Here is a 24,862-nt window from a genome sequence, read left to right on the forward strand (position 1 = left end):
TTTCTGTCGCAGATCCTTCTCAACTACGAATACGATGGGGCTTGATCTACGCCCGCTAGAACAAGTGCTTACCCCAGCATATGAGAAGCGCCATGTCTGACAAGGCAATTGGGCGAAATTGATGATGATCCATGGCGTCCGTCTGAAGACATCTACTTCTCACCACTTGGTGACCTTTCGGTAAAAATAACACATTAGCTTTTTTGGCTTCTGGGCAGAATAGACTCTATTGCCATTTTACCTAATATTGACTCTCAATAACTCAGCCATTCAATATATACTTTTATCATGAGTCAACCATTCTTTATGCCCTGGTTATAAAAAGGCTGCAGGGTTCTCGTCAGTGTGACTGGACCCATGCTAAGATTTCCGTGTCTCAGCCATCGTCGGAGAAATTAGCGTTGCGCAGGATCTTAATAAAGAGATCACCTGGCCACTTCTTCCCCTTTACACTTCTCTCTACTTACTTCTCAGTATCACTATATTCAACATGGACAACCAAGAAAAGACCGTCGACTCGTCGTCGCAGAGCGAAAAGGACAAGGAGTCAACGGCATCACCAAAAGCAACTCGACCTCCACCAATTCTATGCCTCGGTGCTCCCCGCAATGGCTCAGCGTCGCTTATGAAAGCGCTGCAAATACTCGGCTATCCCAAGGTGCATCACGGCTGGGAAGCTGCCGAGCTTGAGGAACTTCAATGGCAATGGCCTATTTTCGACAGAGCGGCCGACGCAACATTCACCAACATCCCAACATACCGCGGCAAACCATTCTCCCGCGAAGAATGGGACGAAGTGTTTGGAGATTACGATGCTGTATCTGATGTCGCTTCTTTCTTCGCCGAGTCGCTCATCCCCGCTTATCCCGACGCCAAAGTCATTCTTATCGAGCGCGACATCGAGAAGTGGTTTCCGAGCATGCACGTCGTAGTCAAGAGCTCAACGAGTCCCTTCCAACGAAAACTCGGAGCCAAGGTCGGTGATCTCTCTGGGTTTTTAAGTCCGAGACCGTGCAATAAGCTTCATCAAGGCTGGACGAGGGCGCCTTCTCCCAACGACATTATCGAATACCTTAAACCAGCGTATGTTCGACATAACAAGTACATCAGAGACACTGTACCCAAGGAGCAGCTTTTGGATTTCAAGCTTGCGGATGGTTGGGAGCCGTTGTGTCAGTTTTTGGGCAAGGAAGTTCCTGATGTGCCGTTTCCGCATGTCAATGATTCGAAGGAGTATGCGGAGAGGAGTAAGAGGTTGGGAAATAAGATGATGAAACTTGCGTTGAGGAACCTCATCTTTCCTTGCTTGCGTCCTGAGCCTGTCACCAGACCCTGAGAGTTGCTTGGTGCTTAGAGAAGGGGAGGAAGTGTACACGAAGAAACCCATTTCTTGGCCGCATGGGAGTGGTTTGATTCTGTATATCATCTGATATAAAACGCTGGTTAGATTTCTCAGTTAGGACAAGCGCGCTGTCTCTAATACCTAGCTTGGATAGCGCGTTTTCTATTCAATCTCCCTATTTGGCAATATCAAAAGTCCACTTACTGTGATCAGAACCCCACCAACATCAAGGTCTTGACAATGTCTCACCCTATTGGCTTCATGATAGCGGCATATGCTTCTTGCATCACAACTCTCGGATCATTGAGATGTTTAACCAGAGTTTTGCCTTGGTTTACCAGATGGACCAGTGAGTGTTGAGATGGCCAGCCCGGAAGACGGCCCGTGATCCCGACAGGTGAATGGTTCCTCCTCGACGTCAAGCCTGAGGGGACTACTTATATCAAGGTGCTTTGCGCTCCTTGGAATTTCCAATTATTTATTTTATCTGAATACCAATCGAATAACCAAGGATCATTCAGTATTGTATCATTTTACCAAACAAAATGACTACGACTCGGGATTTTCAATGGCATCAAGCCAAGCCTGGAGTATGGCAACGTCATATCGATGAGATCGAGCAATTTTACTCGACGATGGTCGTCCTCTACGAAGGAAGCGGTCGCATGTTCTTCGGAATGACAGGGCATGTTTCACTCTCCATTCAGCATACCAAGGGCTCGTTGCACGATGCTGATCTTGAAGTTGACGAAGCTTTGAGAAAGGCATGGCTTGCACTCAGATACGCTCACCCTACACTTGCATCTCAAGTGACTCAGGACGTTGAGTCAGGTGAGTGGATCAAGACATATAGAGAGCTGCAGGGAGAAGCAGATAAGGATGCTTGGCTGGAGAGGACTCTTATCCATGTCTCCAATGGTCAGACTGGTAATGAGTGGGCTAATTCAGACCCTCCTGCTCCGAAACTCCCAACCATGTTTATCTTGCATCTCCCAGCTGAGCACGGTGATGATGGATCCGTGAAAATCCGCCGAGACCTCGTCTTCCGCTCCCCTCACGACATAATCGACGGCATCGGAACTCTCATGATGCTCAACAACTTCATATCCCTCGCCTCAGAAGCCCACCAAAAGGGTAACTCCTATGAAACCCCCGCCCTCGACGGCAGTGAGACTTCAAACCTGAGTCCATCCTACCGAGTCGCCGCTCAAATCCCCGAAGCCCCGGATCAAGCTCAACTAGACAGACTCGAGCAGATGGCAGCTCAAAAAGCCGCCGCCGCTTCTGATCCCAGCGTGGAGATTCTTGCGCTTCCCTATCGACAGGGTGATTTACTGCCAGGCCGTCACCAGCGCTTGGCACTCACTCTCACCAGGGAGGAAACGCAACAGCTCCTGGAGGCATGTAAGATGGCTAAGGCTACGCCGACACATGTCTTCCATGCCGCGGCTGCTATGGTCGTGCGAGACCTACAGGATAAACCGACTCAGACCAAGCGAGTTCGATACATCAACTACATCCTACGCAATGAGCGCTCAAGCTGTCAAGAACCGTATAGCACGGCTCGTCATCCGGCAGCTGTCTACCATTCTGTCTCTGGCCAAAGCCTTGTCGTTGACATGGATCTGCACCCAGCTTCCACAGAACCAGACGCACAAACGCGCAAGAAGGAGTTTCTCTCCATTCTCGAAACCGTCAAAGACTTCTATCTCACAGTCAAACAAGACGAAGAATTCTACGTCCTCGCCCCAACTATGTTCTCCCAAGCTACCCCATCTCTACCCTCTGGTCCTCGTCCGCTGCCTGTGCCGGAGCCCAATGCTCATCCGTCTGTATCGATCTCGAGCATGGGTCGTACTAACGCTATCGTGGTGCCGAAGACAGGTGCGTTTGAGGCGAGAGATCCCTGGGTGACGGGCGAAGAGCTCGGAAATGGGCTGGGTTTATTTCTTGGTACGTTCAGGGGAGAGTTGTGTTTGAGTGCGGCGTATAATGAGGCCTGGCACATGAAGACGGATGTGGAAGAGTATCTGGAGCGTTGTAAGACAGTGGTGTTCTCAGGTCTTGGGATCACTGAGCCATAGGCTAATTCAGAGACAACGTTGGTGGGATGGCAGATCTGAGTTGTAGTGAGGTTATCAGAACGTTGGATAATGTCCATCTTTAGTGCAGGTTTCCCTGAGGTCTTAAAAGACTTCTACTTATATCATGTCTTGAGTTGTCCAATATTTCTTCAAGTTCAGTCATCGGAACATTGGGTCGTATATCGACAATGGGTTGTCAACTTAGCAAAGATAGTTTTTCCTCGCGACATGATTTGCAGGCGATGTCTTATCTCATCGTCGATCTGATAAGCCTCGTATATCATGTCCATTCGAGATTGACCGCTGACATCTTCATCTTGGCCTGTTGATGTTATCTGGTAGCTCATCCAAGCCAAGACTTACAACTTGGTGAAATCCTCCGAGATATCGTGTAAACCATCTTCAATCGATGTTTCTGAAAAGATACTGACCTAGTGAAGCTGACAGGTTACGCTTTGGGGCAGGTCTCTCAAAAAGGACCTTGATAGTCGCCCGTGCCGCAATCCATTATCAAACAACAACACCTTCACCCCTCGTATATCAGCTCCTCCCGGAACTTCTGTGGCAATCCCCTCATCACGCGCTCACCCCAGACATCTCATTCCAAAATCAGCATAGCAGATATCGGTTTATCAAGGCCCAAAAACCGTCTTTCCCAAAACCCGCCACAACCCGCCTGAAGGATCACCCTTTGGTAACCAACAAAGATCCCGACCTCTCGCCTCCCGTGCATATGTAATCTATCCCGATTGTGGGGGCGATATTCACGGGGAAGCGACAGAGCGTGTCCCGAAGTGGAAGCTCCCTAGACTGGAACCTTTGACAGGCTGGGGGTAGGTCAGGATGACCCCGGCGAAAACCCGGATTGGGGCACTTTTCCTAACTGTTGGGTCGGAGCTGAATGATATGCTTGTTTGATAGTGGCTAATTGATATGGGGGAGGGTTTTATCTAGGCGCTTTGGAAGGTTTTCCTGGTTGTTTTTGGTGGTTGGAAGGTTGCATTAGCACGTGAAGGAGCCTGGCGCCGGAGAGAAACAGGAAAATAGAGGTTTTAACCTTGAATTGTCGATTAGTGCTACTTGCAAGGGTAGCAGCAGTTGGGTTGGTGGTGGTGAGTGCCAAGTGGCAATCATGCAGGCATTGTGCACTCTGTATCTTTGGTGTTGAATGCCACATTTTGATACAAACGATACATTTGATTACAGTGCGCTCGGCGGTGCGAGAAAATAATTGCTCGCGCCTTCAACATTATCCTCACTGTAATAATGGCTACAGCAACGTCAAGCATTTCTTCAAAATCGCGAGATATGCCCAAATACGATTGAAGTGATGGATCTTACTAAGACCTCACTAATGAATCGCTATCAACCTGTAATCGTGTCGCAATCTGTCATGGAGCACAAAAAATACAGGGATTGCGATCCTCATCCGCCTAGAACGCGAAAATAGAAGCTCGCGTGGCGGGCGATTGATAACATCGCGACCGAGTTGGTGTCGAAGTTATCCATGAACGTCAGAAAGAAGAAAAAATTCTGGGCATCGGTTAGTGCATGTCGCCGCATTCTTGGCCACGGGTATAACGGTCTTGGTATCTGTGGCCAAGCCGATCTTCCAATCTTCCAGAATATCCTCCCAGGCACACACACACTGATCGACAATGGCGACGCCGATGATTTACTGGGATGAGAGATGGTGCATCAAACGTTGCAATTGATTTCAGTGGCAATAGGGTAGGCATTTCTTTTCACTGAGATAGCATCACGATCGTGGAACTCGCTATCGTCTGATGGTTACGCAGTGGGTCGAGCGATGTGTAGAATTGGGTCTAGTCAAGCTGCTCCGTAGACAAAAGTCCATTCTGTATGTTGGCTTGGGAACACCAGGTGATTCCTGCAGTGCGAGTATGGGGGCCCGAGATAGCACGGGGCAAGGGTCGATCATCCCAGAAATGCAAGCAGCGGTCCCTTTGGGCTTGGCAATCCCTGGCCTCGGCACTCGACAGCGGAATATCAGAGCGCTGTAGTGAATGCGGGGGAGGCGATGCGCTGTAAATGAGAGGCCTGTTTCACCTACAGAGTGCAGTGTCAAGTAAATACCTACCTGAACAAAATGCATCACTAAGGCTCCGGTGTCTTGTGAATATCCATGACGCTGTTGAGTACGGACGGGCCCTCGGTGCAACATCAGATCTCCATTTAGGCTTATCTACGTATCTAACTAGAGGTTATTCCATTCCGGAGTCTTGATGCCCTGTCCTGTTGCATCTCCAAACAAAAAGGCCCTTCTCCAACTAACAAAGGTACCCGCAGAGTGCGCCAAGAGCAACAAAGGTTCCCCGAGCCATTGGCCAGCACACGGAGCACACCCACCGTTTGGGTTTAGCGCGGCGCTGATAGGCTGTTTGGAGGGTAATACCGATTTATTATTCATTCGCATTGCGAGAGATATTGATTGATTGATATGGGGAACGACTGCGCTATCGGAGGACATGTCAGGAGGTTTGGAAATATGAGCAATTGAAGCGGGTTTGTGGATTGTGGTCTAGAATTAAATGTATTGCGCCGAGGATGCAATGAGTGAGTAGGTACAGTGAGTATCTGGTGATTCAGTGATGGCATGGCCTAGTGAGGCAATGATATTGCGAGTGGCAGCGCCCCTTGACCATTCACAGTCTAATGCAGAGTAACCCCCCGATAACCATAACAACCATAAAATCTTTAATACCTAATCCCCCTGTAGCACACACACACACACTCACACACAGATCAATCAACATGTGGCGCGTATCGTCCCTCGGTGCCACCCGCTCTCCTCTATCTGGGGGTGGAGCCCTTGACCCTGGTCCTCAACTCATCTCATGCACAAAAGTTCAAGCACACGATAAAATACTGCTCCCATTTTGGCAGCTCCAAACACAACCGCCCCATCCTCATTGGTTCCCTCACGAAGATAAGGGGTCCGCCCAATCTGTGGATGCTCGACTCTTTATTTGGCAATTGTCAAAAGATCGTTTGTCTCGCTTCCTCTTCTGGGGCCGTTGCAAAAAGTCCCCCCCGAAGTGCGGAATTGATTTGAGTGAGAGATGGGGTTGGCAGCCACTTACTCAATCGGGGCGCTGTCCCAAAAGTGCCACCACTGAACAACACCTGCCCAGCTGTTGTACGACGTTGCAGGAGACATGATAAATAGATCGCTGCTCCCCCAGTTCTTCGGGTTCTCGTACCAGCCAGTTCAAGCTCTCCTTTGACTCTTCAACTGATCGCCCATCATGGTCGCCGAAACAGTCGTCCCCGATCGTGTGCCTGAGGATACCCTCCAGCCTCGATACGATGAGACCGCGCAGCATCGCTACGATGAGAAGGAGCCTCACTTCGACACGGACCTCAAGTCCGAGGCCGACAGCGAAGATGATCGTATCGTCGACCTGTTCTCCAGCTTCCCTCCCGCAAAGGGTGTTGAGCATGAGCCTAACCCTCTGACTGCTCGTGCTGTCATTGTTGGTATCATTCTCGGCTCTCTTGTCAACGCCTCCAACGTCTATCTCGGTATGCTCACCCTCAACATCTCAACCTTCATCTCATATACTAACAAACTGCAGGTCTCAAGACTGGTTTCACTTTCCCCGCTACCATGTTCGGCGCCATCTTCGGTTATGGCTTCATCCTCATGTTGACAAAGTCCCTCCCTCACGTCCCCATCCTCGGCGGCAAGTTCGGTCCCCAAGAGAACTCCATCATCCAGGCCGCTGCCACTGGCGCCGGTGGTATGTCCGGTGTCTTCGTCGCCGGTCTCCCCGCCATGTACCGTCTCGACCTCCTCTCTGACGACCCCAAGAAGGACTTTGGTCGCATCCTCACCATCACCTTCGTCTGCGCCTTCTTCGGCCTCTTCGCTGCTGTTCCCCTCCGACGATTCTTCATCATCAACGTCGCCAGAGAGCTTAACCTCGTCTTCCCTACGCCTACTGCTACCGCTATGACTATCCGCTCCATGCACGCTGTTGGATCCGGTGCGGCTGATGCGCTGCGAAAGATCAAGGCTCTGGGCATTGCTTTCATCATTGCTCTGCTCATCATCTGTGTTGGACAGTATGCCGACGGTATTCTTCACAACTGGCACATCTTCACCTGGTTCTATGTCTGGTCTGGATACACCGCCAGCGGTCTTCTTGAGCCTGAGAACTGGGGTTGGTACATCCAGCTCACTCCCGCCTTCTTCGGCTCCGGTATCCTCGTCGGTCTCAACGCTGCTGTCTCTTGGTGGGGTGGAACCGTCGTCGCCTGGGGTCTCATCGGTCCTCTTCTAGTCCACTATGGCGAGTGCATTGGTATCGCTGTCGGCGAGGGTAAGTGGGAAGGCATCACTCGATTCAGCGTCATGACTGGTGTCGACGATCCCGACTACGTTCCCTCACCCCGATACTGGATGCTCTGGCCCGGTGTCATGGTCCTCATGGTCTACTCTCTCATTGAGTTCTTCCTCCACGGAAAGGTCGTCTGGGATGGTATCAAGTTCGCCGTCCACGAGTCCGCCCGCTCCATCAACAACAGACTCCAGGCTCGCGGTCACAGCAACGCTTGGTTCGCTAAGCAGGCTGCCAAGGCTGATGCCGACGGTGGTGTTGAGGACTTTGCTTCCGCTCAGGACCAGGTCCCTACCTGGGTCTGGGTCGCCGGTACTCTCGCTGCCCTCGTTCTCGCCATGATCGTCAGCGAGGTCCAGTTCCACATGAACGCTGGTCTTGCTCTCCTCGCCTGTATCCTCGGTGTCATCTTCGCTTTCATGTCCATCTACGGTGGCGCTGTCACCGACTGTGCTCCCCTTACTGCTTCCGCCAAGGCTTCCCAGCTTGTCTATGGTGGTATCACCAAGAACCACTTCGCCATCAAGGATGCCCAGCGAATCAACCTCGTTGCCGGTAACATTGCTTCCGGTACTGCTGACGTTGCCAACTCTCTTGTCAGCGACTTCCGAGTTGGTTTCCTCCTCAAGACTCCCCCCAAGCTGCAGTTCTACGCCCAGGCCATGGGTACCGTCGTCTCCGTCTTCCTTGCCCCCGGTATCTTTGTCCTCTTCATGTCTGCCTACCCTTGCGTCTACCGACCCAGCGATGACCCCGCTGATATCTGCCCCTTCGCTGCTCCCTCCGTCGCTGCTTGGCAAGCTGTCGCTACTGCTGTCACCATGCCCAGCATCCCTATCCCCAAGTCCTCTGCCTACTTCTCCATTGCCATGGGTATCCTTTGCGCTGTCCAGGCTATCGTCAAGCACTTCTGGCTCGTCGGTTCCCGCGAGAAGTACCGTGATTGGCTCCCCAACTGGATGTCCGTCGGTGTCGCCTGGGTTCTCGGCCCCGACTCCGGATATGCCAATGCCATTCTCTGTAAGTCATTTTGGTATCATTTTACGAACTCTTAACTAACAAATTATGCAGTTGGCTCTATTACTGCGTGGTGGTGGCGCAAGTGGTTCAACAACCACTTCGAGATGTATGCGTTCGCGATCGCCGCTGGTTTGATCGCTGGAGAAGGATTCGGTGGTGTCATCAACGCCGCCCTCGAGCTTGGAAAGGTCAGCGGTTCTTTCAAGGGAACCGAGATTGCTCTGCCCGGTGCTGAGTGGTAATTGCCCAAATAGTTAATGCGTCATGAGTGTTTGTTGAAGCGAATGGCGGAAGATGTTACAACGATCAAATAGCTAGCTTTGCTATATGAATATACCCACTTGATCTTCAAAGTTCTATGACGGTCTCATCAAGGTTCAAGACAGCGACTGTATATTGTCTTTTTCAGTTGACAACAATGCTATTGTGTTGTTAAGCGTAGGGTGTGTCCAGAGGTGATAGGGGAATTGGTTGCGGAATCCAAGGTAAAAGGAACAATGGAAACCATAGGCAAAAGCAACAAAGCAGAGGAGTTGTTTCCTACAGGCCGGGCTGACATTTACCCTGCTCAAATCTCACGACCGCTTGAGGAAGATGGAGCTCATTCTACCGAAACTTTACAGTCTGTGTTACTGCGACGTTGATCATTGTTGAAGAACTCTCCCACTCTGATCAAGGTGTCTGTATATGGTGGGGAGCAAAGAACCTTGTTCTTGTCTAGTGTCATTTGTCTAGCGTTCTTATTGGGCTAGTTTATGTTCCACTTAGACAATCCTTGCCCCTTTAGCCTAACGGTAGCACACCAATTGACAACTCTCCGCATCAAGACTGCAACTTCATGGATAACTTGATACTCAACTGTCTGGACTTTTCTGACATGATTGAGACATAACACAATTACCAGCTATGAGAAAGTCACGTGTCTCTCGCTTAATCAGCAGCCAGCTCCTCGAGTATAAATTCTTTCACTTCTTCTCTTCAACTTCCTCCTCCTTTCCTCCTACATATTCTTCATCGATCAGACCGGCAGGGCTGCGTTTTCTCTTCTCTTTCATTCGGAATTCTGAAGCACGCCTGCTTGGAATCGTTGAAGTCGGCTATTCTAAGCCTTTGACGAATTCGGAGCCCTCAACAGCCTCTTTATCTTGTTTCGCGACTTAACGCTAAGTTCGCGATTCCAATTGTCCTAGCCTTGAAAGTTTTCCAGCACTTCCAAGCACGTCTGCTTGGAATTGTCACTTACTCGAATCCGGTAATCGTGTTCTCGATCCTTAATACCATTGCGCGCCTAAGATCGCGATACCACACTGGCACACTTGCGTCTCTCAAAGTGCGATATACGCTTCACTATTCCAAACACGCCTGCTCGAAATCAACCATTCTTAGGTTTTCAAGCACCCCTGCTTAGCATCGTTGAACTCGAATCCAATTGTGACCCGAGCAGCCCCCTCGCCAACATGCCGTCTCGCGCTCTAGCGAAGAAGACGACCGGCAAAACCCCCCGACAAAGGACCGCATCCGAGACCCGGGAAGCCAAAGACGCCGCCAAGCATCATCATGGCTTTATCAGTCTATTTCGCATTTTCGACGCGGAAAAGAATTATCTAGCTGCTCCGGGTCTCAAATGGCCTGCATGGGCCGAGGAGCATAGCGACTATAAGCATGTGTTCCACCAGGGCCCAAGGCAAACACAACAACAGATAAATAGTGAAGATCGCGAAAAGCACAAGAAGCGGAAGTATCCAGATAGTGTCTTGATTCAGGAAAGCTTCGTTGTCGACAATCCCCCTTTGCAAGTTGCCAGGTATTGCACCTTTCAGGGCACAATGGAATTCTTGTCATATATCGACATCATTGGTAAGAAAATTCGAGCAGGTCTGCTTGGAATTATGCTAACCATACGTGAAGTCCCCGAGATTGTCGGCAAGGCTGCCTTATTAGCTGTGAACTTCCGACCCAACGAAGACACGATCAATGCCAATGCACCAGATTCAATGGTTTAGCAGACCAGGGATAATGCAGAAGGAGATGAAGTCGAGTTTCAGAAGTTCATTGAACAGATATACGCAGATTTCCGAGCTCGCGGCGTCGAGGAAAATGCCTCATCGATCCCAAAGCCGACGCCAAACGACGTCTTGAAAGCCTATGACGACGACGAAGAGATCAAGTCGTTTGTCGACCGGGTAGCGAAACTTTGTCCCAGGCCAACTTTGATCCCAGCCCTCAACAAGCACGTGGACTCAAGGGTATTGTCGAACAAAGAACAGATATCTCCAAAGGCATTTGTTCTTGCCCATGCTGTCCAGATCCTCCTTTTTGCTCCCATAGACTGGGACAGAGAGCGTGTCTACTCTCGCGACAGAGGGAAGTACGTTCATCGATTTCCAACTCCTGCGGAATTCGGTGGCGGTACTGGAACACAGGTCGCGGGCTTGTTTTCCATGGAAGATCTACACCGTGCCATTTTGATCTTCTACGCCCTTGTTTGCCGTCGATCTAAGCGTACGGCTTGGATAACGCGGACCCCATCTAGCAATGCCAACGAGGCGGGGTTCGTAGGCTACTTCGATGAGTCCGCGGCGGCGATTGCAGAGGTTCCGGAGGTTGGCGACACGGTCATGGACGTTTCTCTCGTGGCGGGTGCCAAGTTCCAAGCCAGTGTCAAGGAGAAAAGCCTTGAGCGACGGGTAGCCCAAAAGGCTTGGGCGAAGAAGTACCGAGAGCAGCAGATGGATGGCGGCAGAGACATTGACCTCCTCAGTGATTATCAGATACCCCCGGATCCAGATGCTCTGCCTGCAGTCACTGGAAATCACCATGTCGATGTTTGCGCTGCGTTGTTGGAGTCCACTCAGTCAACCCGGCCGAAACTTGCCATCAAGGCGAGAATTGCTGAGGCCAGGATCAAAGACATGGAGCCTTTGAGCAAGACAAGCTTCAAAGCTGTTATTGGTCTTCTCAACTCTGTCCATGGAAAGCATGACTTTGACGCCATGTTGGCTCAGCTTCAGGAAACGATCACACATGTCGACAGTTTCCTTCCAGGCAACGAGATCAACGATTTCATCAGAAGCCAGGAGGAGTCTGAAGTTGTCACGGAGTTTCGGCGTGCGAACCCTGAAAAAGAAGCAGAGCTGGTAAAGCTCAGTCGCCAGCAGTACGCTCTGGAGCATGTGCTATCGTCCCTTCAGCCAGAACCGTCTAAGGAAGGGCTGCAGTCCCTCTGCGCGACGTTTGGGATTGCGCCTTGGCCTGATCTCAGACTGTATCCTGACCGCGAGGATGTTGAGTCCCTCAAGCCCCACCAAGTGGAAGGTAAGTTTTGCTCGCCTTGATGTTATTGGATTCCAAGCCGGTCTGTTTGGAATTGTAACACACAATATTCAAACAAGTCTGCTTGGAATTGCAACCGCTTGTCAATACCACTGACGTACTAATGTGTCCCAGATGCTGTCAGCACCTTTCAACGTGGAGAGACTTTTTGGCGACATACCTTCCTTTCCAACGACATGGGGACGGGGAAAACTAAAATCTACTATAGCACCATCGTCCTCAATCAAAGACGCCAAGAAGAGCGGTATAACATGGACATGGAGACTCGAGGCGAATCGGACATCAGGTTTTACCCATCCCTTATTCTTACACCAGTCAATGCGATTTGCCAGACCTGGAAAGAGGGCCATGAGAACTTCAAAAACCTCGAGATCTTCGTCTACTACAGCACGCCCAGCGAATTCCCGGAGAGGAAAGCACGTGTGGTTGATAACAACAAATGCATTAGTTTGTTGAATCAATTCGCCGATAGTACCCATGATCCAAAGGTATTTCAAACACCCCTGCTTGGAATTATGAATCTGACATCTTCAACAGAATGGCCACGTCGTCGTTATTTCAACCTACCCAACATGGTCCAGCCGCGCCGTTTTGAAGAGAGAGCGACTATTTGTCTTCAAGGATGGCAAAGCCCCCGCATCGGTCATTAAACAACGAACGAAGGCGAGAGACAGTTCTGAAGCCCAGGATGAGGATGTCGAGGATGGGCGGGAGGAGCAGGCGACCATCAAGAAATACACCGCCAGTGAGCTTAACATGGACGATATCGAGTTTATCACCCAAAACGAAACCGAGGCTGCCGAAAAGGCCGACGGCAATCTCATCGAGTATCTGTCCAAAGATAAAGCCTTCTCGAAAGCAACATTTGAGTTTATTGTTGCTGACGATGCTCACATCGCCAAAAAGCTCAACGGCATCTATAATCACATGCTGCGCCTTCTCGACTGGAAGAAGCTTTTGTGGGTGACTGGGACCCCGGTTCAGAGTTCCTTCAGAGACTTATTGTCTCCCCTGTCTCTCATGTGGGCAGCTTATGGTATTGTACTTGACGTCGACATTCGATCAATTGGCTAGGTGCCAGGGTTGTACGACGAGAGCTATGATCCTTATACAGAAGAGAACAAGTTCAACGGCGGGAAGGATGCCACGCATGGCATCTTCACTGAAGCCTACTTGACAAAGTTCTCCCAGTTTGCCGCCCTCCAAGATGCTTTCAACAAATCTGGCGGCAAGTGTCGCCTCTGGATGACCAACCCGGTCATTTTCCGCGCTGCTGGTAGTGCATTCAATTGGGGAACCGAGGCTGGTCATCGCGTTGTGCGACCGATCTACAAGATGCTCCAGGTTCGCCGTACCATGAGGACACCGCTTAAATTGCCGGACGGAAAGGTGTGCTGTCCTGCTCAGGATCTACTCCATTCGACGATCGTACTCGAAGAAGTAACACACGACGAAACGAAAAAAAATCTTTAATGCTGTTCGAAAAATGGGACAGGACCAGGCAAAGAAGCTGTTCCAGAAGAAGATGAAGGAGTCCAGCATCGAGGATATGCATCGAAGCGGTAACTCTGAGACCATCAGTCATCAAATCAAGGACTCTCCTCCCAAGATGAACTTTGGCGAGCACAGAAAGGGTGTCCTGACTTCATTTGACTGGCGGAACTACAAACTCTTGTCCTCAGATAACCCGATTATTTTTGGAGAGGAAGATGCTGTCAACCAGCGTATCAAATCGCTGAGAGATCCCACGGTCGTTCGTACCAATTCGCAAATGGCACGAGAGAGTAAGACGCGGTCGACACCAGTTGTCGGTGTTGACAAGGTTGAAGAACTTCTTCACAACGACATCAATGGTGGGCTCAGCTTCTTCTTTCATCAGACTAACATCGACCCATCCTTACTTCCACCAAGCGACCGTGTTGGCTATATCCACTGGCTCTGCTACATGAGTCCCGTCATGACCCGAACCTTGGAATTGGTATGGCAGTATGTCAGAGAGGAGAAAGAACGTGTCCTTGTCTATGTGGATTCGCCATGGATTCAGGCGTAAGTGCCAACCCTTCCCGAGTTCGAGCAGGCTTGCTTGGAATTGTGAGAATATGCTAACTGTGTACGATAGTATCGTGGTTCAGCTGTTTACTATAGCTGGTTTGGACGTTGTTACCGTTCGCCCTTCGGACAGCTCCATCACCAAAAACAACATTATCGCCAAGTGGAACGACCCCAAATCAGGCATCGAGGTGTTTGTCGCCAATGCGAGCAACATGGGTACTAGTGTCAATATGCATACCTGCTGCTGCAAAGGCATTTTCATGAACTGGCTTATGACCGCGAAAGCCATGCTTCAAATCATCGGCCGCCTGATCCGAATCAACCAGGTCAAGCCTGTCAAGTTCCACCTAATCAAGTTGAAGAACAGCTACTATGACAACATAGAGCGCATCTGCGTCACCAAGTGGGCGAACCAGTTGTCTGCAGAAGTTATGCTTCCTGACTGGATGACTGATGCGATGCGTGAGATTTGCGTCTTTGAGCTCATCAAGACCTCCTGGCATCAGCCTTTCAACCGCTATGCCTGGGTTGTTGAGCGAGATGTCATCGGGCACAATATTGAGTATCATTCAAACGACATGATAGGCCTTGGACACGTTTTCTCCATCGTTGCCAAGTTGCTGCTGGATAATCCTCAAGACGAGATTCAGGATTGGTGGACAGAGAACGTTGACTGGATCGTCGACGGCTGCCGCGAGCTCGCGTCCACCTTTGGATCTCCGGACGAGATCGAGGCCCATCTATCCAGTCCACCCGAGAAGCTTTCTAACTACTTCTTCGAAAAGCTTGTTGCTGCTGTCGCCAAAGCTCGCGATCGAGGCAGCAAAGAGCGGGGAGCCGCGAACCGTCACAGCCAGACACGTTGTGGTGTCGAGGCTAGAAAGGATAAGCAGCAACTCAGCGATGGGTTCGAGTTGGTCAGCGACTTTGAGGATGAAGAGTCCTCGGATATCGATGACATGGCCCAGGAGCACGAGGAATTAGAGCAGGCGGAGATCGACGCGCCCTTTTCGGATGCAGCGAGGCCCGAGACGCCCGACAGGGGCATGAAGCGAAAGGCGAAGGACGATGGCCGCGATGGAGGTCCTATCAAAAAGCAGGACAATGGTACTAACTAGGCTGGGTATATGGCTGGAAGGACAAGGGACAGATGCAGATGGAGAGGATGAAATTTTGGTATGGGGTCTTTATAGGTGAATGAGCTCTGAAATGATACGGGAACGAGGGGGCTCTTCTATAGTAAAAGTATTATTCACAGGGACCCCATGTATTCTTGGTATGGTCAGCATCTAATTAATTGGTTGCACAACTTTCTCCTTTATTGCTTGTGAAGTACTTGTGTGGTAAGTAAGTCTCTCTCCGACATCATAGCTCCATTATGTTCTCAAAGTTACTATATCTTGACTTACGTCTTTCCAATATGATCAACCTCTGTGTGTAGCTGTTATCTAACAACGCTTGCCTGCCCTTTGTAATAATGATCTGAATATGTCATGTTAAGCTAATCACCGAGGCTTGACTCTTAATTAGCGCTTCTCACAACCACGAGTGGCTGGGTATCCCCCTCTCTATCCTTTGACAGCAATTTTCTACCTCCTACTCCAACAAGCATTAAGCTCACAAGCTTGAGCTATTTGATTCTTACCCTGTTCTGTCACTTGCCGACTTCGAATGGCCGACATGTTCTCCACCACCAGCGCCTCCTTCACCCCGCCTCCTCTACCCGACTTTGACCAGATTATGGCCATTCGCCAACCTCCCAAGGATTGCAGAAGCATGCCTATTTTCGGCTTTGTATTCCTATCTCTCCAACGGACTGGGAGTTTAATTGGTCATCACGTCTGCCGCGTTGTTGGTTGCAAAGTGTTCAAAAAGGTCTTTGCAAATAGCCAGGGTCTACACGAGGATTTGAACAACATGGCTCATAAGGTTAGTGCCTCAAATCTCGTTAACCACATACCATTCGCTGAGATACCTATCCCTCAACAGAAGTTCCAGGCGCATCATCGAAAGACAGCTACAGGGCTGTATGAACCGGGACCGGCCTTTCCAGTCCATCCTGCTTTTTGCGACATCGCGACTCCATTCGAGTTCAAATAATCTTTAACGCTTCACACAGGGGTTCCCGACCCTAGACTATACTGCAGCACCATCGTTCTCAACTAAGGAACAAGGCGGGACGTTACAAACACGATGACCCTAAGCATATCCTAAGCTACGAAAGCATTTAGAGTAGTTTAGAGTAGTTTGGTGGAGCTTTAGATCAATCTAGTCATATATTTTCTTGCTTCTCAAGAGTCATGGGTGTGAGAGATTTGTCCTGTGAACAATGCCACTGTTTGTTCAAGCACTTGCGACTCACTATTCTCCTCTTAACAATGATCTGAATGAAAACTTTATTGTCATAGCTATCCTGTGGGTTGCAATAAATATCGGATTAAGAGTCAAGCCTTCGTTGACGTTTCAGACTTCTCCTGAACTGCTTCCATCTCATGTTCTCCTTTGATCTGTAAAGGCTGTCCAATGATGGCCTCAAAGTTCTGGAATTGTGTTAGACGATGAACAAGACTTTCATTTAGATTGCGTGGTTGACTTACAGGGCCTTCAAAGGTCTTGCCATAGACCATCCAGTACAAGGCAAGAAGTAGGTAGAAAACGCCGACGACAGCGGAAACGTAGTCTGTCCAGGTTAGTAAACTTCCAGGTACTAAGGACAGATATACTTACTCATGGTATTAGCTGACACGGGGAGGGCAGTCGGAAAACAGAAGAACTGCGAAGAGTCAGCTAGGAGTTGAAACAGTCAAGTTATCTTGTACTTACGATGGTGATGACGATGACAAAGACACTTGCGATGACATTGACGACAGCACCAGTCCTCAAGCCCATCCTGGCCGGTGTCTTTCTTGTCTGGTACTCCTTGAGGATACCTCTGCCTCTGACCAACAAGGCAATGACAGGCCCGACATACGATACATTGAGGAAGATAGTGCACGAAGCAATGTAAGCACTGAAAGCCACAGCAGGACCAAGATACAAGAGCCCAAAGAGGACGTTGAAGATGAAACACAAGGTGATTGTGCGGACCGGGACGTCGAGTTTCGGTTCAATATGCGCAAAGTAGTTATGGCAGATGATACCCTTGTCTCTAGCCATGGCGTAGAGAAGACGGCTGGCACTGGTGATGCTGGCTGATGTGCCGTTGATGAAACAGACACTTAGCATAAGGGCTAGGATAGTTGCAGCGGCACGACTCTTTTTGCTCTGGAGGAAGAGTTCGACGATGGGCATGCCTGTGTTGGATGCGAGGATCGTTTCTGGGTCTGTGAGACAGAAGAGGATGACGAGGATGAATAGGAAGCCGCTGCACCAGGTTAGCAACGGCAATAGAGCAGAAGGGATAGAACGACTTACGTGACACCGCCGATGACTATAGCTAGCATCATTGCTCGAGGTGCATCTCTTGATGGGTTAGGCATCTCTTCAGTTAGATGCAAGACGACATCAAACCCAATGAGCGAGAGGGCAGATTGCAGTAAGCCAAGGATCCAAGCCACACCATCTGACCAGCCAGTCTCATTTCTGAACTCTGTAAAGACTTGACGAGCATCTGTCTTTGGTGACATGGAAAGGAGGATGATGCTCATGATTACAACAGAGAGGACAGACCAATACACTATCCACTGCGTAAGTTGGTGGGACGGGATATGCTAACAGGGGACTTACGAGCCATGTCATTCCAGCGACCGAGGATCTTGTTGCCCCAAACGTTGCCGACCGTTCCGAAGGTAAGAATCGCGAGAAAGAAGAGATATGTCTTCCATTGTGTTGCTTCGTATGCATTGTTCGAAGCGACGACGGCTGCGGCGGAGACTAGTTGAGCTAGGTTGTACCAGTTAGTAATCGATTTACTGACGTCCATGCGCGATAACTTACCAGCAAAGAAGGCTTGAGTTGTCACAATAGTCAACCAGCCAGCAATGTTGGTCCATCCAACGAAGAAACTCTTTCAACTGTTAGTCTTTGTTCCTGAGTCAGTGGGTTCAGCGTACCATAGGCCGTTTCCACTTTGGTGTACAAAGAGCGTACATGAAGTGATACTGTCCACCTAAAAGCAATCAGCCATTGTTCCTAGGACATACTCGAGTTTGTTCTTACCTGCAGTTGGCCAAAGTGCTGCCATCTCTCCCAGACTAGCAGCAAGAGCCAAGTTGCAAAGAACACAAACTATGAATCCATAGATGAACGACACAGAGCCCCCAGAAGGAAGAATGTATGCCATGGTACCAGCGAGTGCAATCCATGTACTGACGAGGGGTTAGCCAGTGCCAAGAACAAAAACAGGGTATGACGAACTTGAGAATGGCAAAGGCCATAGCGACCATGGTCAAAGTCGAGAGACGCTGCTGAAGAGCGCCCTCCTGCGTTGAAGAAGTCATATTGGCTGTTATCGAGTTCTGCTTTGACGAAGTTTTCTCGTTGGAGGATTGGAAGGAGAAAACGCTTGACTCATATACTCGTTTCCCAAGGTCACACGGCCGAGCCACTTGTGTTGATAAGACCTATCAGGGAAAGGGGGCCACCGTTGCACAAATCTCCAACAGCACGTCAATCTACACTGCCTTCACTGTCAACTTATCATTCAAACACTTCCAATCTGCCGAGATATCCTGATAAGACATGGTCCATTACCCCAGGTTTTGCGATATCAGTGCATCTCCACTGAATATACCGAATCCGGCAGATTTACGAGAAGAATGACATAGTTCATTGGTTTCCGGGATGGCCAAGGAATTGGCTTGCTAGCGCCAACCTTGATGCTGGGTCCTAGCGGATTGCGGGGGAGATCTAGATTGTCTGGGTCTCTCGCGAAATTACCGGATGCGGTAATTCGCGTCAGAGATAGCTGATATCGCGATGGGGCGAGATCTTCGTATCGTGAGGTTTTGGACTAGATAGAGGATCATCGTTATCTTCTCGCGAAATTTCCGTTTGGGGAAATGGGCACTGGGGGCGAGGATGAGAACACGGACCGAGGATAAAATGAGTAGCCGTCCTCGACGATACTTCTGGTTGATTCTGTCTATCATTCTTGTTTTGTTGCGCAAGTGTCTTTAGCATTCGAGTTGTCTCGACTCGAGGGACGCGTAATCCAGTCTTTGCTATCAAGCTTGACCAAACGGCCTCATAATGTCTTCTCGAGACGGCTTCTCATGGACTGAGTCCCAAGGACTCAAGCCTGGTGTTCCATGCATTGGGGCCATCAACCCTCCCACCAATCTCTCAGACAAGGACACAAAGTTTGATGTGATTGTTGTTGGTGCGGGTTACTGTGGTCTAACTGCAGCTCGTGATGCAGCCGTTGCTGGTGAGTATAAGTCCTTCTTAGCCATGACCCATTACTAACAAACACCAGGCCTCAAAGTGTTGCTCATTGAAGCTCGTGATCGCATTGGTGGCCGGTCATGGAGCTCAAACATCGAGGGCTATCCTTATGAAATGGGTGGTACCTGGGTATACTGGGGACAGCCCAATGTGTGGCGTGAGATCTCTCGATATGGCATGCAAGATGAACTGGAGATCTCATATGACTTCTCAAGGGGCGTCAATAAGTATCTCATGGTAACACCTGAAGGCACTCAAAAGTTCACCCACGAAGAAGAGGTAAGTCCAGTATCTATATGAAATCAAGAATCCAGACTAACGAACCCAGGATCAACTAATGCAAAGTGGTCTTGAGAAACTTGTCAACATCGACGGTCAAGCCGGTCGTGAAGCATTAGTCTTCCCTCACAGCGCAAATCTCGGCCCAACAGCCGCCAAATACGACCACATGTCCATTGCAGACCGTCTCGCCGAGATCGAAAACGATCTCACCCCCAACGAGCGTATATGCCTAGAAGCCTTCGTTCTTCTCTGCAGCGGCGGTACCCTTGAGACCACTAGCTTCTACGAGTTCTTGCACTGGTGGGCGCTTAGCGGCTACACATACCAAGGTTGCATCGAGTATCTCGTCAAGTACAAGTTCAAGGGCGGCCAGTCAAGTTTCTCTATTCGTTTCTTCAAGGAGGCTTTGGCGAGTGGAAACTTGACATACTCGTTTAGCACCCCCGTTGCTTCTGTCAAGAGTGGTCCTGTTGGTGTTGAAGTTACTGCGCGAAGTGGCCAGAAGTTCAGAGCGTTGAAGATGATTAGCGCTATGCCGCTTAACATTCTTAACGATGTGCATTTCGATCCTCCTCTGATGCCTGGGAAGAAGGCGGCGGCGGATATTGGTCATGTCAACCAGTGCACCAAAGTTCATGCTGAGGTTTCTGATCGAGATCTTCGCTCCATGACTAGTATCAGCTACCCTCACAACAAGCTCTCATACGGCTTTGGAGATGGTACGACCCCTGCTGGTAACACTCACATCGTGGCCTTTGGCGGTCAGCACAACCACTTCCATCCTGAGGAGGACATTGAAAAGACCAAGGCTGCCTTCCAAGGCTTTGCTCCGATGGATATCAAGCGCTTGGTCTTTCACAACTGGTCCAAGGATGAGTTTGCAAAGGGAGCTTGGTAAGTCATGCCCCTTGCTTTGATATGGAGGAGTTAACAATTTCAGGTTCTTCTCTCGACCTGGTCTTCTGACCGATCATCTTGGCGACATGCGAGCCACGCAGGGCAACATCATCTTTGCCTGCTCGGATTGGGCCCTTGGATGGCGTAGCTTTATTGACGGAGCCATTGAAGAAGGAACACGAGCTGCCATGGCTGTGCGTTCGACCCTTTCCGAGCGGAGCCATCTGTAGTTAGAACCAAGGATCATCATGATTCGTGTAGACTGTGTGTAAAAGTTGAGGCGCGCATTTCCCTGTTCATCATATCATTAAATGCATTATACATACATAGTCATTTATCTGAGTATTAGAGTATTATCCTCTGAGTTTCTTATACCCAGTGTTGGATGAGCCAGATCAAGAACAAGTAATGTTTGGGAGAAAATCCCGATGCAGCTTAGGGATTTATTTTACAGGAGACCCATGCTAGCTTTAAATTACAAAGCCTGGTAGCTAATGATCATCCAGAACTGAATACCTTAGGTGTCACAGTAGTTGCTCTATTGATACCAAGTTCTCCCTGCTGATTTAATAAGTCTTAACTGTGAATAACACATCTAGATAACAACTTGGACATTATATGATAATGACTAACTAATTACTATAGTATATAGCTGATAAGAGCAAAATCCAGATGATAACTCTTTCACCGGACTTAGGGGCATATTAGTGGGTGCCTGCGATCTTTCAGTCAAGTTGTGATAAGGTTAGCTCCTCATCATCAACACCGCGACCAGTAGTTTGATCCATTTGAGCAACTTCATCGGCTGGGAGGAGCCGCCCGTAGCCATCATAAACCATCCTTAGCCCATTCTCATCTTCCTCCTCCCAGGCTTTCTTTCGCCCATCTCTCCAACTTTGTATCTGATGCTTCCTCTGGCTCGATATCCTCAGGCCGTCCAAGGGATCGCAAATACTAAAACCTATCTCTTCCAAGGTTAGAGCACCAAGCCGACCGAGAGCGACATTCAAGTCTACTATATCAGCAGTGTAATCTGGTAAATGTTAGCTTCGCAGAATTTGATAGCGTAGTAGGGCGGTTGGGCTTACTGTCAGGCAGCCTGCTTCCCACATAATTGCGCGTGAACAAGAACACGTATAGCTTAGGACTAAGATTTTCTTGAGGCGGAAGCATTTTCCTGTCGCCATAGCGCTTCATGGTGTCACTGATTTCATCGCGCAGATAGGTCTCCACGAATCTGTGGTGCCACAGTCTAGAAAGAAGTGGCTTGTAAAATGCTGTTGATGGACCATAGGATGACCTCGGACAAAGCTTCAGAATCTCTGTACTCATATTGACCAGATCTTGGATCTGTGCGAGGTTCTCCTCCCAGTTGTCAAACTTCCGCCGAAACAATTTAGACTTGCCTCCATGAACATAGTGTTCCAGGAGTCCGACAACTTGATGTATGTTCTGGCGCCTTTTCAAGCGACGTCGCATCCTCGCAACCATCAAAGCCAAAGGTATAAGCTCATCATTGTAGAATATCTCTCGGATGTAGGAAATATTGTTTCTGAGGAGCTTATGTCTGTTTACTGAATAGCAAGCTCGCACTGACGGAGAAGCCGCAGCGAGTAATGCTACATCGCTCATTGAGTCGAGTTGCTCGAATATCTGGAACTTGAGCTCCGCTGGAAGCTTCTCAAAGCAATCAGTTTTCTCGAATTGGGGTCCAGTATCTTTTTGGAGGTAGAAGGTCAGAAAGCTTAAAGCCAAGGATGCGGCTGCACCAACAAGAAAGAGGGTGGAATCGCTCGTGTTGCGAGACATTTCTATAAATATTGGTGATGAATGGTGTGTGTTGAATAATGAATGATATTATTGTTTTGCCGTTTTGCTAGCAGTATGAGGTTTGGTCACCAAGACTTGAGTAGTTGTGCTTCATATGAATAGATTACAGGAAGTTTCAAGACAGGGAGAACAGTTTCTTAAATAGCAGCATTTGCATTATGGTTTTCCAAATATAAGTTAAGCTGATTATACTTGCTAAGAGAAAGTCACTATGCAGTAGCCCTCTGTGATAGGGGCAGCCTATTCGGCTATAAAGCATAATTGATAAAGACTTCTTGTCGACAGAACTACGGCTCAGCATTCGAATCAGCGTGCTTCTACTCTTATCTATTAAGTGATTACAGCCGCGCTTGCGAGTCTACCTGTTTCTCAGCATATAATTACACGTTTATACGCTCAGCTTCGTATTTCAGGCTTCTTTAGTTTGTGCAAAGGCTGCCAGTATCTCATCACTTCAGATAATGGAGAACATTTAATGTTTATTCCATATAAACTCTCGAGCTCTATAAGTGCACATTTATATTACTTTATGTGGCCCTAATTTTCTGTAAAGATCCAGTAGCTTAATGAAGGTTTCTTCTTTCTTGTGCTTTGTTTTTGTGCATCTTAGATCACCCAATATCCAAGGTTTTGCCTCGCTAACTCTCTTTTAACCGCGCTCCCAATATTATCTTGTGAATAATATTTATCATAAGTGGTTACGTCATACATACTGAAATAAAACCTGGCATTCTGTGCTTCAAAATCCATCTAGCTCCAAACTCATCTCGCGTTACCATCAACTAGCGAGAGAGCGGTATAAGCTTTCTAGCCTCCTAGCACATCGAGTAGACCCGGACTTCCCAGCCTTCTCTTGCAATTTCTCAACTGTGATTTTGAAAAACATATCGATCAATGCTTTTCGTGCATCTCTTGTGGGTTGTCTTAAGGAGAGGATAAAAGGATAACCCTGTAGACAAGCGTGATCCAGAAATATCTTAGTATCATACTCGAGTCTTGATTTAAAGCGGCATTCTCGGAGGCGCTGCATGACGAAATCCGATGGCCCTCCTTGGCGTATAATTTCGTCCACTTGGTTTATCTCTTTTCGTCCATCCCCTACATATTGGACTTGGGAATCGACGGACCGTATGATGCTTTTGAGTATCTTTTTAATCAACCATATCATGTTGAGTACTTCCCAGCTGCCAGTTTGGGGTTTTGGTAGAATGAGCTTGTAGAGATGAGATTCGAGTTTTTTGATGTGTTCGTTTTCTGCAAAGAGCTTGTCTTCCCCGTGACATCCTAGTTGGCAATAAAGGTCGTAACGGAGGAAGTGATTGATGAAATTGCTCCGATATGAAGATTGGGGAACTTGATATGACCACCTTTCCCGCGAAGAATATTGATACACGATGTGATCAAATTCCCGATTCATGTCAATTAGGGCTGTAATGCAACCCAAGTCCTCTTTCCATTCCTCTTCAGGCACTGATTTTTCGAAGCGAGTGAACGCGTCGAGACAAGGTTTGATGCTCTGCTCGATCTGGGGGGACGTTAACCCACGAGCCCGAGCACGTATCTTTCTCGCTTGCAGGAGAATCACTGCTAAGGATACAAGTGATTCGTCCTGGAAAATCTTAGATATGTTTTGGATATATGGTTGTATAAAAAAGGCGCATTGATTGGCATAGAAATAGCGTCTTGCGGTTGGGGAAGCCGAGGTAAAAGATCGAACGTCTCGAAGTAAGTTATAGCTTGAAAGAGATCCAAAGTCCTGAATTAAAGCATGGTTTGCCAAAGCTTGCATTGCATGAAGCATGGTGTTGCCTTCCTGGGTCTTGAGACATTTCACGACGTTGATATGAATCTCGGGCGGGAGCCGGTTGAAGATGTCAGAAGGCATGTTTGAACGAAGATAGGTTTTTCACGGGATGGGTGAGGGGGTGAGGAGTGAAGAGGGGGCGCTGCGGGCTTTATAGCTGGATATGAAATCTAGGTTTTCCATGATATCATAGACGAAGACAAAGCGCCGACAAGACCTTTCGTACAAGGTTTTGATTTGTGATTGGATCGAGAGACGAGAGAAAGTGAAAATCAGGGGACATGATGCTGCCTGGACTCGGTGCCTAAACACTCAAAACTCTATACAAAGTTCAAGTGTCCACTTGCGACAGGTCGAGTAGGTTTTGTGTAAAGATCCATCTCTAGGAATAAATATCTTGTACAACATGAAATGACTGAATCACCAGCGGAAAATTGGAGTCTGATCACGAGCTCAGCCCTATATGTGG

The 24,862-nt window shown here is 48.8% G+C and overlaps 9 protein-coding genes across 9 annotated transcripts; 5 read left to right on the forward strand and 4 right to left on the reverse strand.

The window, feature by feature from the left end:
- Positions 1 to 490: 490 nt before the first annotated feature.
- On the forward strand, positions 491 to 1,336 carry FPRO_03709 (uncharacterized protein; the record flags this gene model as incomplete). Its single annotated transcript, XM_031226049.1, has 1 exon — positions 491 to 1,336. The coding sequence occupies one exon, from the start codon at positions 491 to 493 to the stop codon at positions 1,334 to 1,336; it is 846 nt and encodes a 281-aa protein (XP_031076624.1).
- A 551-nt stretch (positions 1,337 to 1,887) lies between these two features.
- FPRO_03708 (uncharacterized protein) lies at positions 1,888 to 3,426 on the forward strand (the record flags this gene model as incomplete). The annotated part of the gene is made up of 1 exon (XM_031226050.1): positions 1,888 to 3,426. One exon carries the CDS (start codon positions 1,888 to 1,890, stop codon positions 3,424 to 3,426), a length of 1,539 nt encoding a protein of 512 aa, XP_031076625.1.
- Positions 3,427 to 5,974: 2,548 nt separating this feature from the next.
- On the reverse strand, positions 5,975 to 6,203 carry FPRO_03707 (uncharacterized protein; the record flags this gene model as incomplete). Its single annotated transcript, XM_031226052.1, has 2 exons — positions 5,975 to 6,151; positions 6,186 to 6,203. The coding sequence occupies 2 exons, from the start codon at positions 6,201 to 6,203 to the stop codon at positions 5,975 to 5,977; spliced, it is 195 nt and encodes a 64-aa protein (XP_031076626.1).
- Positions 6,204 to 6,695: 492 nt separating this feature from the next.
- Positions 6,696 to 9,052, forward strand: FPRO_03706 (related to permeases-unknown function; the record flags this gene model as incomplete). The annotated part of the gene is made up of 3 exons (XM_031226053.1): positions 6,696 to 6,972; positions 7,026 to 8,810; positions 8,862 to 9,052. 3 exons carry the CDS (start codon positions 6,696 to 6,698, stop codon positions 9,050 to 9,052), a joined length of 2,253 nt encoding a protein of 750 aa, XP_031076627.1.
- Positions 9,053 to 10,267: 1,215 nt separating this feature from the next.
- FPRO_03705 (uncharacterized protein) lies at positions 10,268 to 15,313 on the forward strand (the record flags this gene model as incomplete). Its single annotated transcript, XM_031226054.1, has 8 exons — positions 10,268 to 10,667; positions 10,719 to 10,807; positions 10,871 to 12,125; positions 12,258 to 12,631; positions 12,681 to 13,179; positions 13,258 to 13,583; positions 13,639 to 14,189; positions 14,263 to 15,313. 8 exons carry the CDS (start codon positions 10,268 to 10,270, stop codon positions 15,311 to 15,313), a joined length of 4,545 nt encoding a protein of 1,514 aa, XP_031076628.1.
- A 1,326-nt stretch (positions 15,314 to 16,639) lies between these two features.
- Positions 16,640 to 18,634, reverse strand: FPRO_03704 (uncharacterized protein; the record flags this gene model as incomplete). The annotated part of the gene is made up of 10 exons (XM_031226055.1): positions 16,640 to 16,735; positions 16,793 to 16,875; positions 16,923 to 16,968; positions 17,019 to 17,559; positions 17,610 to 17,871; positions 17,922 to 18,077; positions 18,132 to 18,201; positions 18,248 to 18,303; positions 18,354 to 18,502; positions 18,552 to 18,634. The coding sequence occupies 10 exons, from the start codon at positions 18,632 to 18,634 to the stop codon at positions 16,640 to 16,642; spliced, it is 1,542 nt and encodes a 513-aa protein (XP_031076629.1).
- Positions 18,635 to 19,385: 751 nt separating this feature from the next.
- Positions 19,386 to 20,989, forward strand: FPRO_03703 (putative monoamine oxidase N; the record flags this gene model as incomplete). Its single annotated transcript, XM_031226056.1, has 4 exons — positions 19,386 to 19,563; positions 19,612 to 19,859; positions 19,909 to 20,756; positions 20,803 to 20,989. 4 exons carry the CDS (start codon positions 19,386 to 19,388, stop codon positions 20,987 to 20,989), a joined length of 1,461 nt encoding a protein of 486 aa, XP_031076630.1.
- Positions 20,990 to 21,484: 495 nt separating this feature from the next.
- Positions 21,485 to 22,568, reverse strand: FPRO_03702 (uncharacterized protein; the record flags this gene model as incomplete). The annotated part of the gene is made up of 2 exons (XM_031226057.1): positions 21,485 to 21,792; positions 21,848 to 22,568. 2 exons carry the CDS (start codon positions 22,566 to 22,568, stop codon positions 21,485 to 21,487), a joined length of 1,029 nt encoding a protein of 342 aa, XP_031076631.1.
- Positions 22,569 to 23,367: 799 nt separating this feature from the next.
- Positions 23,368 to 24,474, reverse strand: FPRO_03701 (uncharacterized protein; the record flags this gene model as incomplete). The annotated part of the gene is made up of 1 exon (XM_031226058.1): positions 23,368 to 24,474. The coding sequence occupies one exon, from the start codon at positions 24,472 to 24,474 to the stop codon at positions 23,368 to 23,370; it is 1,107 nt and encodes a 368-aa protein (XP_031076632.1).
- Between the last annotated feature and the right edge of the window lie 388 nt (positions 24,475 to 24,862).

This window comes from Fusarium proliferatum (assembly GCF_900067095.1).
Source record: "Fusarium proliferatum ET1 genome assembly, contig: FPRO_scaffold002, whole genome shotgun sequence".
Taxonomy (NCBI): Eukaryota; Fungi; Ascomycota; class Sordariomycetes; order Hypocreales; family Nectriaceae; genus Fusarium; species Fusarium proliferatum.